The sequence below is a fragment of the Pinus tabuliformis genome, chromosome 6 (assembly GCF_031772625.1).
Source record: "Pinus tabuliformis cultivar Carrire ecotype Pingquan chromosome 6, CPIR1, whole genome shotgun sequence".
Taxonomy (NCBI): domain Eukaryota; kingdom Viridiplantae; phylum Streptophyta; class Pinopsida; order Pinales; family Pinaceae; genus Pinus; species Pinus tabuliformis.
This window is the reverse complement of record NC_142292.1, coordinates 863,158,579-863,171,042: the sequence shown is the minus strand read 5'-3', so window position 1 is coordinate 863,171,042 and position 12,464 is coordinate 863,158,579. Positions and strand designations below refer to the sequence as shown.

Sequence of the window (12,464 nt, the reverse complement as noted above, 5' to 3'; positions counted from 1 at the left end):
TCTTCGTTGACTCTTGTGGACTTTGACCTGTTTGGAAGAGATCTTGTTGGAGGGCTGACTTGGTCCTTGGGAGAAATCTTGGCTTTTGGTCTTTGGGTCTTGAAAGTGTCATTTTGATTTGATTCTATTAGAATAGAAGTATTCTTTCTGGGGTTTCCCCTTGGAGGGGTTTTGCCATGGCTTGGAGCCTATATCTTGTGTACTTTGTATCTTTGTGATTAATATCACAAGTAATTATCAAGTAAGGAAAGTCAACTCCAAATACTTTGATTTCCCAACATGGTATCAGAGCTAAGGTGAAGGAAGGAATTTGGAAGATCACATCTTTATTGGCACTTTTGTTGAAGAGCAATCTAGAAGCAGTCATCTATTCTTTCTTCTCTATGGCAAGCTTTATGAAAAAAAGTCTCAAGACTCTTGGTAGTCTCCTTGTAACTATCAAAGGATACATACATCTCCAAGCTAGCAAAAGAAGTGATGGATGGAAGTTTCTTCTCCACTCTCATAAGTACTTTTAAGGATGATAATGTATGGGCTATCAATAGTGGAGCTTCTAGACATATGATAGGTGAATGTATTCAACTCCAGACTTCATAAAAAGGAACCTCTTCTCATTCAGTCGAACTTGGAGACAAGACGAGCTACCCGGTGAAAGGGATTGGATCTACTTCGTTGGAGCTAGAGACCGGTGGAAGTATTCATCTCAATAATATACTCTATGTGCCAGATTTGAAGAAAAAATTGCTTTCTATTTCTTGCCTAGAAGATAAATGTGATAGGATTGCTCCAACTGTTGATAGTACTTGATAGCTATGTGAAGGAATGCTCATGGTATCTACAAACTTGTCTTTAAAGACTTCAAAGCATCAACGCGGGTCCTATTTTATAGATTAAATTTTTTTATGGGAAACTAGTCATAAGTTAGCACATGACTTTTAACTAGTATTTACTATTTACTCTACCCTGTGCAGAAACCACATACTTTCTTATGGAAGTATCCATAACCATTTACTGGTCTTTTGGTAGTAATTTTGTTTGTTAATTGAATGCTGGCATTTGGCTAAAATTAATGTCACAAGAACCCGATTTTTTCAATCAGACTTTTAAGACACACAAATCTATACTAGACTTTGTGTGACCATAACAAACGCCTTTAATGGTTGCAAATGAATGCAAACAAAAATTATATGGGATATGCATGCCTGTTTAGGGCTTACAACCATGTGCCCATTTACAAATTTGTCTTACAAACTAATTCCAATAGTAGGTACATGTGTTGAATTTTGTAGCCATAGTCGGTCTTCATAATATATATATATATATAGGAAAACAGGGCACTACACTTGCATTCAGAGATTTTTCTTTTTCATAAATATTCCAAAATTGTTCAGAAAACAACCTATTTCTACCTTGCCTTTTCCTAGCAATAGTTCTAACAACATTTATTTTATAGAGCTTCCAGAAGACTCGATTATATTCGGCAAACTTACAAAACATTAAAAAACAAACAGTTTCGGCTAATCGTTGTCTTCCTTTTTGGCTTGGGGGCTTCCATCTTTTCCATCCTTTTCTGCTTCCATCTGCAGTGTGAGCGTCGTGGCCGTAGTCTGTTCCAGGGGTTTGTTGAGCTGAGGAGCAGCCTGCACATCGGGAGGAGAGTTTTTTGGGATTCCAAACACCTCTTTAAGAATACCCAGAGTTGCTGTTTCCACTGTTATTTAAATATATTCCACTTTTAAACTCAAATTGTCCAGTTTGGTTGTCAGATTGGCCACTGGTAGCTGGAGTCGCTCCATATCCTTGCACAGCTCTTCCAACTGCCTTGTTATCAGAGTGAAATGGGAATGGGCTTCCAGAGCCACTTGTTCACCAAGCTTATCCACGAGGGCCGAAACACAACCAAAGTGAAACTAAGCAACATTCATAATTAATATTTGTACTCCTGATGTATTTGTAATAAATTTATAAAGGATGTTATTCATGCTTGGATGAAAAGAAAAATATTGTCAAGCATGTTCTTGATGCTCCTTTCAAAAGAAGAAATTTTGAATTTTTAGAAATAGATTTTTTGGCTCCAAAAGAAGTCAAGTCGGCCCTTTCAAGTGTTCAAGTCAGCTCTGTCAAGAAGACACCCATTTGGCCTGTTATTGGATCTCTATATATATGAGGCATTCGACCTCTTCTAAACCATCAATTCAGATCTGATCATCAAGATATAATATCTTCTGTTGAGCCATGCGAAGGAGACAAGAAAGGAGGGTGAAAACCAAGGCTTGGTGAAGGATGAATTTCTCTATCTATAGTGCAGGATTGAATCTTTGTGGTAGCTCTCTGTGCCGGACAAATTCTCTGTGCTAGAATGAAATCTTTGTGACAAGACCTAATCTCTGTGGAGGGACCGAGTTTGGTGGAATGCAGGAGACAGAATTCCAAGCAGACCTAATCAGACACAAATTCTGTGGGCAAATGACTTGACTAGGATGGAGTTGGACCAGGTTTGACCTAGCTAAATTGTTGGTCTGTTTGACCTTGTATTTGATTGATGTATCTCTGTTGAACTTGATGATTTCTGTAAGGAAAAGGTTGCTGGGTTTTTTCTCCCATGTGGGTTTTCCCAGGGTAAACTCTTGTGTTCTTTGTGTGGCTGTCTCTTCATGATCCTACTGTCATAAATATTATATTGTTGATGTCTTCTGTGTAATTACTTAATGATGGAATAATGGATAAGAATGTGAAAAAGATTTAAATCATTTGAAGTAATTATCAATATAGAAGACTCGATAAAACTCAACAACAAGGACTCCTGAGCCCCAATTAGTTCATTTCTTTTGATCGGTTAGGATAATGCCTATAGGAGACTTAATTGAAACACGAGCATGGTCAGAATTCGGGCTTTTATCCCTTTTCCAATTGATTAACCCCTTTGGTTAAGCACTTGATCATCCACATGCTCTCACCTTTTCACAACTTTTAAAAAAGGATAGGCATCCAAATGCAGATGTCTTTTGTCAGAGATCAAAGAAAGAGATGAACTACCGAGGAGTGGACTTCAAGAGAAATTCCTATCTGGTTTAATTTCACCAGACTAGGATGGAGTCAAGAGAAATTCCTATCTGGTTTAATTTCACCAGACTAGGATGGAGTTGGACCGGGTTTGACCTAGCTAAATTGTTGGTCTGTTTGACCTTGTATTTGACTGATGTATCTCTGTTGAACTTGATGATTTCTATAAGGAAAAGGTTGCTGGGTTTTTTCTCCCAAGTGGGTTTTCCCAGGGTAAACTCTTGTGTTCTTTGTGTGGCTGTCTCTTCATGATCCTACTGTCATAAATATCATGTTGTTGATGTCTTCTGTGTAATTATTTAATGATGGAATAATGGATAAAGAATGTGAAAAAGATTTAAATCATTTGAAGTAATTATCAATATAGAAGAGTCTATAAAACTCAACAACAAGGACTCCTGAGTCCCAATTAGTTCAATTCTTTTGATCTGTTAGGATAATGCCTATAGGAGACTTAATTGAAACACGAGCATGGTCAGAATTCCGGCATTTATCCCTTTTCCAATTGATTAACCCCTTTGGTTAAGCACTTGATCATCCACATGGTCTCACCTTTTCACAACTTTAAAAAAAAGATAGGCATCCAAATGCAGATGTCTTTTGTCAGAGATCAAAGAAAGAGATGAACTACCGAGGAGTGGACTTCAAGAGAAATTCCTATCTGGTTTAATTTCACCAAACATCAGAAAACTAACTTGTAAAACTGTTCACCTTGTGCATTGTTCCTTGAAGTTCTGTTGTTTTGGGTGCATTTTGCCTTCATGCAGATTGATTCTTGTAACCACAACAATTGCAGTAGTCTTTAAAGGTTGCATTTGGCATTGGACAGTCTGTGGGTGGCTGTGTGAACTTTGAAGGTAGGTGACTGCATGGTTCTTCTGCATGTGCATTTCACTCAAAAAGTAAACATCTTGAGGCAAATCTGGTAGTAGATCATGAGCTGCTTTTTCTTCTTTTCAAAGCCTGTGGTTGCAGTGGACCATGGGCTGAGATTTTTCTTCTCAGCCTGCATTTGCTTATGTTATAAAAACTAGCTGAACAAGCATGACAGATGTTTGGGAGCCAATAAGAGGGATTGTTGCCTTTGGAAACAACTCCTCATGTTTCACTCTTTCGAAGAAGCTCAATGCTACTGTTACAGGTTATCAGGCTTTGTTGTTTATTGGCTAAATTTCTTTCAGTGTGTTTGTGTTGTTGAAATTTCTAAGTCTGACATGTTAGAAATCCCTACTGCATTATCTGGTTTATTTTTCCTACTTGTTTATTCCATTAACAAGTTATTTATAAATATAAATACTGAAATAAACACAAATGCAGCCTTAACTCATATACAGATCAGCAACTGAAATACTGAGACAAACACACAAGGGACACCATTATCTGGACAATCGTCCCCGGAAAAACCCAATATGGGAAAAACGGTGCAGCAGTTCTGAGGGTTTTGTTATTATGTAGATTCTTGAGTACAACTAGGGTGCCAGAAATGGCTCACCCAACAGAGATTGTTACACGATAGTAATACCTCTTCTTGGAGACAGATATTTAGCCTCTCATCTCTAGTTTGCCCCCACGAAAATCCTTCCGACGCTTCTCCTATGCTCTGCGTCAGCCCTGCTAGCCTCAGCGTAGCTCCTGAACCCTCTGCGTCAGCCTTCTGACTCTCTGTGTCAGCTCTTTGGCCCTCTATGTCACCCATGCAGGTCCCTCAGCCTCTATGCAGTCTCTAGCTGCCTATGCGTGGCTCCTGCAGCGTCTGCATAGCTCTAGGTGCCTTTGCATCAACCTCTTTGGTCACTGCGTTGACACTCTGGCAATACCTTTGCCTCTCTGCTATGTATGCACTACCCCTCATTGCAACAAATCACTTGTTCGAATTTTCTCAGCGAGCCCCGCTCAAGAAAATCAAATTGACTGATCAATTTTGGTGCATCTCCAACTGACCCTTAAGCCTCCTCTTGTACTTTTCCTGTTGAGTCTTCAACGATCGAGATTAAGTCTCTAATCAACGTCTAAGATTAGATTTGGCTTGATCCATGTCATTTAGAACATTCTCACCTAGTTTTATATTAATATCCATTAATATTTTAATTTTCCCAAGTTTAGATTTAGGAACTCCATTAAAAATATTAATTATTTTAATATCTCTCCAATTGGGTGGAATTTCCCAAAACTATTTATGAGTCTTGGAGATCTTATGTGCCTTAGTCTCTTCACCAATTTTCATGGCTAGAGCACATCCGATGCTACCACAAATCAACACTCCCTCTTAGCGAGGAATGTGCTCTAGTAATGCTCCACCACTAAATATCACACTGATTCTTTCGCACCGGTACCTGTGATGATGCTCGGTTTGTTGCCTCACATCATCTGCACTGCTATTCCCTGTACTGTTGCCCATGACACTGCCACCGCCACTGCTACATCTGTACTGCAGCTCCCTCTCAGCATGTTGCCCATGCTTCCCCTAGCACTGCCATTGCTAATTGCTGCACTGCAACTTAGTTACCGAGAAGTAAGTAACTGATCTACCCAAATTTTGACATCCTTGTCAGTCCGAAAGCCTCCTGATGCTGAAGATGCCTTTGCTGCTATCCTGTGCTCCCTTTGCTGCCACTGTGCTACTGCAAACACCTCTGTGCCTCTTACACTGCGGCAACCCCCACTGCGCTGCTACAGACCTCTGCACTCTAGCACCGCCTTGTTGCTCCATCGCATCTTGCTTCTACCCGACATCTGTCATCCTGCTACTATCGTTAAGGGCTCTCATAGCTGGATATGATCTAAGAGTTTGGGTACCTCAAGGATCTTGCCCCTAGTATGTAGTCCTCCTGACTACAACTCGATGTCTCCCCAACTCTTCTCTAGAGGTGCATGAGCACTCATGGCACAATCGTCATCAGCCTCAACGTCTTTTTCCGCCTTCGCTGGAGCTGCCTGGGAGTTAGAAGCCTCTCCCTTGTTCTTCTTCCTGGGACACTGGGATGCATAATGGCCCAGCTCCCCACAATGGAGGCATTTCACCTTGGAGATATCCTTCTTCTTCTTCTTCCCCTCCTGTCCCGCAGATGCTAGAGTTGCATCCTCCTCTTTCTTGATTCGACTTCCCTTGCCACTACTCCTCGCCTTGGTCAACTGTCTGATCTCTCCTTGGCGAAGAGCTGCCCACATCTCTTCCCATCCTGGAAGAGTAACTCTTCCCCAAATTGCCTTGGACAAATGTCTCCCACTCCTCAGAGACTGCATTCAGGGTTGTCCTCACCATGAACTCGTGATCCGGCGTGGCCCTTATGGAAGTAAGTTGGTCACGAATCTCCTGCAATCTAAGTAGGAATGGATCTATCTGCTCAGCCTTCTGCATCTGATATGTCCACAGTTGATTCTCCAATAGCATCTTCCGCTGCACGGAAGTGCCCTGATACAAGGTCGTTAATGTATGCCACATCTCCTTTGCTGTGTTCTTTTCAGCAATATGTGGTACTACATGATCCTTGACCCCGTCAAGAATTATGCACTTTGCCCTTGCCATTGCATCCTCATACTTCTCATTATCAGCTGGGTCGATTGGGATAGCCATAGTTCTCAAGGCAAAGCCCTTGATGCGATGTCTATCCAGGACTGCCAGGATCCTGGCCTTCCAAATGACAAAGTTAGAAGCCCTGTCCAACCTGTCCTGATCCCTCAGTGCGTTTATTGCCATTTCCACTCCTCTTCTGGACTCCCTTTGAGTTTCGACTTCCCTCTTGGAAATCTCCCTCTAAGTCCTGATTTCCCTGCTAGAAATCTGCTCGCCAAATGTCGAACCGCTCCTCTCCAATCCTCTTTGCAACTGTAGCTCGGATTTGGATTTCTTGGCTAGAAATCCGTCAAGGTAGCGACTCCCTCTACCTTGGTTTTGTCTCGTTAAGTATTGTTCTGCTTCGACAAAAAGAACACCCCACCAACTTCCCAAAGAAACTGAGCCTTCTAGCTCTACGCAATCTCAGCAAACGCTGAATCGCTCCTCTGGTCAACTGTGTCAATCCTATCTCGCTGAGTAGGATGACGTGGCTCTTCGTGAGCCTCTTCTGCCTTTCTTTACCTCTACGTTGGCCCTCTCTCTGGCTTGAAATGATGACGCAAACCCTCTGCGTCAATTCTTCAACGCTGCCTTCTGCGTCGAAGCGACTCTGTCTCTTGGGACAGCTGCTACTATTGCAATTTTTCGATATCGCTGATGCCTTCAGTTCTCCTGTGATCTGCAACCCTCTGGTACCATGATGAAATTTCTAAGTTTGACAAGTTAGAAATCGCTACTGCATTATTTGGTTTATTCCATTAATAAGTTATTTATAAATATAAACACTGAAATAAACACAAATGTAGCCTTAACTCATACAAATCAACAACTGAAATACTGAGACAAACACACAAGGGACACCATTATTTTTGGACAATTGTCCTCGGAAAATCCCAATGCGAGAGAACCGGTGCACAGTTATGAGGGTTTTGTTATTATGCAGATTCTTGAGTACAACTAGGGTGCCAAAAATGGCTCACCCAATAGAGATTGTTACATGACAGTAATACCTATTCTCAGAGACAGATATTCAGTCTCTCAGCTCTAGTCTACCCCCACGAAAATCCTTCTGGCGCTTCTCCTAGGCTCTGTGTTAGCCCTACTAGCCTCAACGTAGCTTTTGAACCCTCAGCGTCAACCTTTTGACTCTTTGCATCATCTCTCTGGCCCTCTGCGTCACCCACGCAGGTCCCTTAGCGTTTGCGCAGTCTCTCGCTGCCTCTGCGTGGCTCCTGCTGTCTCTACGTAGCTCTAGCTGCCTCTGCATCAACCTCTTTGGTCACTGCGCTGACCTTCTGGCACTATCTCTGCCTCTCTGCTATGTACTCACTGCCCCTCGCTGCAACAGATCACTTGTTCGAATTATCTCAGCAACCCCGCTCTAGAAAATTGAACTAACTGATCTATTTTGGTGTATCTCCCACTGACCCTCAAGCCTCCTCTTATGCTTTTCTTGTTGAGTCTTCAACAACCGAGATTAAGTCTCTAATCAACGGCTAAGATAGATTGGCTTGATCCATGTCATTTAGAACATTCTCACCTAATTTTATATTAATACCCATTAATATTTTAATTTTCCTAAGTTTAGACGTAGGAACCCCATTAAAAATGTTAATTATTTTAATATCTCTTCAACCGGGTGGAATTTTCCCAAACCATTTTTGGGTCTTGGAGATCTTATGTGCCTTAGCCTCTCCACCAATTTTCATGGCTAGAGCACATTTGATGCTACCACAAATCAACATGTGTTCCAGATTGAAGACCTATGATTTTTGGGTGAAATTTTTTATGTTGGGTTTTTTAACTGTTCGAGGCTTGTAGGTAGAGCTAGTGTTATCAGGAGCGTACTGAGCTAGTCTGAACTGTCTGGTCCGACCTTTTTGAGGCAAAAACTTGTTTGCATCGGTGACTTGAACCGGTTTTGGCTAGTTTGGTACAAACTGTCCATTTTCACTGAACTACCTGGTTCAGTAAATCCATGTAGAATGCAGCAAGTGGGGCCTGTTTTGCTTTTTTCTTTTAGTTTTTTCCTTAGCCTAAGTGCCTAATAGTCAAGCCTATGGCCCTAATATTGCTATGCAATTCATGATAATGTTAAATTCTTAAAGTAAAAGTGACGTCATTTTTGCTTAAATTTTTAAAATTACCATGAAATGACTCTAGGATGTTTGAGAGTGGTTCCGTCCCCATTGGATTTCATATGGAGAAAGTAGAATTTTAGATCTCACTCAAAATCCGGCAGACTTGACAGTGTTTTGAAGGTTAGGATTGGGGGGATTGTAGTGTTTTCCATTGGATTTTGTTATGTATGAGGGTATTGAACTAGCATTTAATCAAGAGCACCAATCCTTATATGTATCTTGATGTTGGTGGCATTGACTATTGAACTCCTCTATCATGATCCTACTAAAAATGTACCCATCACACAAAATCTTGAATTGATATGCTAAGGATTTTTTATCTTATTTTAATGCTTAGAGGGTGATATTGATGACAAAGATCCCAATATAGGCTAAGATTTTGTTGATATGTAGGTACTTGTCATAGCATGATTTTTGTTGGATTCTAGAGGCCATATAGGTTTTGCTTTTTGATGTATTTCGGTTCACAAATGGATTGTACTCGGTGGTATTTTGGTTGTGTGCACCCTTGTATCCTCTATAAAGGATAACTTTTGTTTGTTTGTGTATAAATGGTTTGGATTCATATGAAAGCACATGCATAAATGTGTTTTTCTTTAAAATTTGAATATTTTGTGTGTTTTTGGTTGACAGTTTTTTTATTGGTTCCGGTCCGGTTCTGACTGGTTACCTGTCCAGGGGGGTCTACCAGTTCAATGACCGATCCTGTTCTGACTGGTTACCTGTCGAGGGGGGTCGACTGGTTCAATGACCAGTCCGGTTCTGATAACGTTGGGTAGAACTGACTGGCCAAGGTCATGACAAGAAACTAATGGAGAATTAGTAGGATTGTTAAAAAAGATGATATCCTTTTATGGCTATTGGATTGTGTTTCGCCCAAAATAAAATCGTGAAAACTATGATGTGACTATTGTTGAATTTTACCAACCCCAGCAATTGGCAATTTATAATCTAGTAAATTCTCATGCTGTAAATTAATTTACTGTAGACCCACTGAATAAAAACACTGCTTGAATTTTTAACAGGTAATTACAATATAAACAGCAGAAGCAAAACAGCCAATCTCATATATATTCCCACACAAATTCTTCCCTTCAAATCTGCTATATCATTAATTAAATTATTCAACATACAAGGGCTTGCCCATTGAGAAAATACAAGCCATAGCAAACCTGGCAATTTTACCAGCTGAAAAGACCCCTGCTGCACTGTCTGTACAACCTGTATGGCCCCCAATTTGCTCCCTGCTGTGTCTACAAATTCACGTGTGCTGTACAGCAAAACGGCCTTGCTGTATGGCCCACATGTGTGCTGTATGGCTCTGCAGCTCTTTTGCAAAGATACTACTGCCTGTACAGCCTGCCACCTGACCTATCTTGCTGTACGGATGCCTAGAATTTTCTCCTCATTTTTTTGGCTGCTGGGTTTTTCTCCTTTGTCTGTAAATCTACTGCACTCTCCTCCTTTGTATTGAATTCTTGAGAGTGAAAGTCCTTTATCACTCTCTTTTGAACGCTGAGAGCAAAATTCCTTTATCACTCTCTTGTTCAAAATACTTTCTGTAATCTGCACACTTGGATGAATGTCTTTCTCCACTCAATCACTGAGATCCTTACTATCTTATTGTCTTGTGCTCAATTGATGCATCTTTTCCCTTGACCTAGCCTTCTTTTTGTAAGTTTGAGTTATTGATCGAATACACAACCCTAATCTTCAAAGTGATTGATGGTTGAGATTAGATCTCAACTTCACTTGAGATCAATGGTTGAAACTTGAGATCCATCTAATTCACTAACACAAATAACCTTTGCATTTAACTAGAGTAATTTGTTAAGGCTAAAGGGTTCTTTGTATGACTTCCACAAGTCTTGATACTTAGACCTGTGGAAGTACTTGTCTGATGCTACTATCGTCAACAGTTATCTTTCAAAAGGAAGAAGTGGGATGGGAAGATCTTTTCCATATAGAACTGTATTTGCTGTCTTGTGTTCTAGAATTAAAGTGCATTTTGTTTAGAACTAGGGTAAATTGGCAAATATTGGGTGAAGATTTTTAAAGTTGATGGTGGGTTTTGACATTCTATGGTCAAAATGAAACAAAATTAAATCATAGCAATAATGAAGTAATCCACTTCCATAGAATAAAACGCACCCAGTTTCACAAAGTGAATAAGGTGATGAATATGAATGGCTAAGTTATTATTTCTTTTTCCCCTTGATAAAAATTAAATTGTATGTTAGAAGTAAAACATAAAAACATATTAGGAAAATGGGAGAAAATATCAAGGAGGCCACATAGAATGATCAAACTACTACGAGTTCAACGTCAGTTTTTTACTCTCTCTTATCTTTCAATTTTTGATTTACTTTTAAGTGTAACGATCCTTTTGTTTTGTGTTTTCTTCTCAACTATATGAATCTGTGTTTACAGGGTAATGACAATATTGGAGGTTTCAAACACTTAATTTTGGCTGTGGGTGTAGTTGTGACTGTTGAGGGAGCTCAAGAAGTAAGTCTTGTCGAGCCAGTGGATTTCCCATCATCACTGAACACAAGTGTTCCTGTCAGTGGCCCTGGAGGCAACCTTTGGGCTCTTTCTTTATCTTTGAGACATGCAATGCAGTTAGAAGGCAGACGTTTAGTGGTATTACGCATTGTTGGGCCAACATTGATGGTTGTGGATGCATTGGGGAATCAGGAGACAGCTGAAAGTAGCGTGGAAGCAAAATTTTTTGCTCCAGGTGCTTTAGAACTGTTCACAAATATAACAGAAAGCAATTTACCATCTCGAATTGGCAAACTAACTGATCAGCAAATGTGGCCTCTGCCTTCTCTGTATAGTTCAGATCTGAAATTGTTGTTTCTGGAGAAATTGCTGATAAAATATCTTGGTAATCGAGCTTACAGGGAAGGCTCTTTTAGAATCATTAGAGCCAGTGCGACAGCATCCATGTTTGTACGAATTCAGTTAGAGTTGGAGAAAAAGCTTAGCAATGACAGTTTTGATTCAGATTTATGGCCTGCATGGAGGACGAGGCCCACTGTGCAGAGGCTTCATTTTGAGGTCTTGGCAAGAGTGGAGGGGAAGAAACTGAAACCGATACTCATCAAAAGGCTGAAGCCATCTGTTAAGGTTGAAACATACTCACGGAGTGCCTTGATGTCTAATGTGACATTTACTAGCCTTCCATCTGTACTTATTCCTTGTAGTCCATTGACACTTGATGTACAGTGGTAAGAGAGCATTGCTTCTATGTACATTATTGTTGTATTTCAATTGGGTGGATATCTTTTAAGTATTTCCATATGCAGATTGTATTCTTGGCTCATAAACAGTGAAAATTAAGGCTTCAGGATGATATTGGCATTGTCTGCTTTACAAATGACATCTCTTAATATGAGGCCTGGCGCTACCTTGATTTTATAAAGAAATAATATGTTGCCCACTGTATCATTCCTGATTGGTGAAGTTAAACGTCACATCGTAAAAGAAGTACTGTAAGCCCACTTGTGGGCTGTTTCAATGTGATGGTTCATTTGAGATTGTTTGACTTCAAACATATTAGGGGTTCAATGCATTTTTATTTTGCAGGCACAACTAGGTTCTAAGAAAATCTTTCACTATGAAAAAACTTGCAATAGCTTGAGGCTCATTTCTCATTACTTGTTATATTAAATATAATCTTTTGCTGAGTAACCGGCTCG

General features: G+C 40.3%; 1 protein-coding gene across 1 annotated transcript in view; it reads left to right on the top strand.

Moving 5' to 3' along the window:
* The window catches only part of LOC149261615 (protein TUNICAMYCIN INDUCED 1-like), a 69,037-nt gene extending 56,798 nt beyond the window's left edge, over positions 1 to 12,239 (top strand). The window contains exon 3 of the mRNA XM_089422482.1: positions 11,191 to 12,239. Within this exon, the coding sequence (XP_089278608.1) occupies positions 11,191 to 11,997 (807 nt within the window). The 3' untranslated portion in view covers positions 11,998 to 12,239. The remainder of the gene's footprint in view (positions 1 to 11,190) is intronic.
* Positions 12,240 to 12,464: the final 225 nt, after the last annotated feature.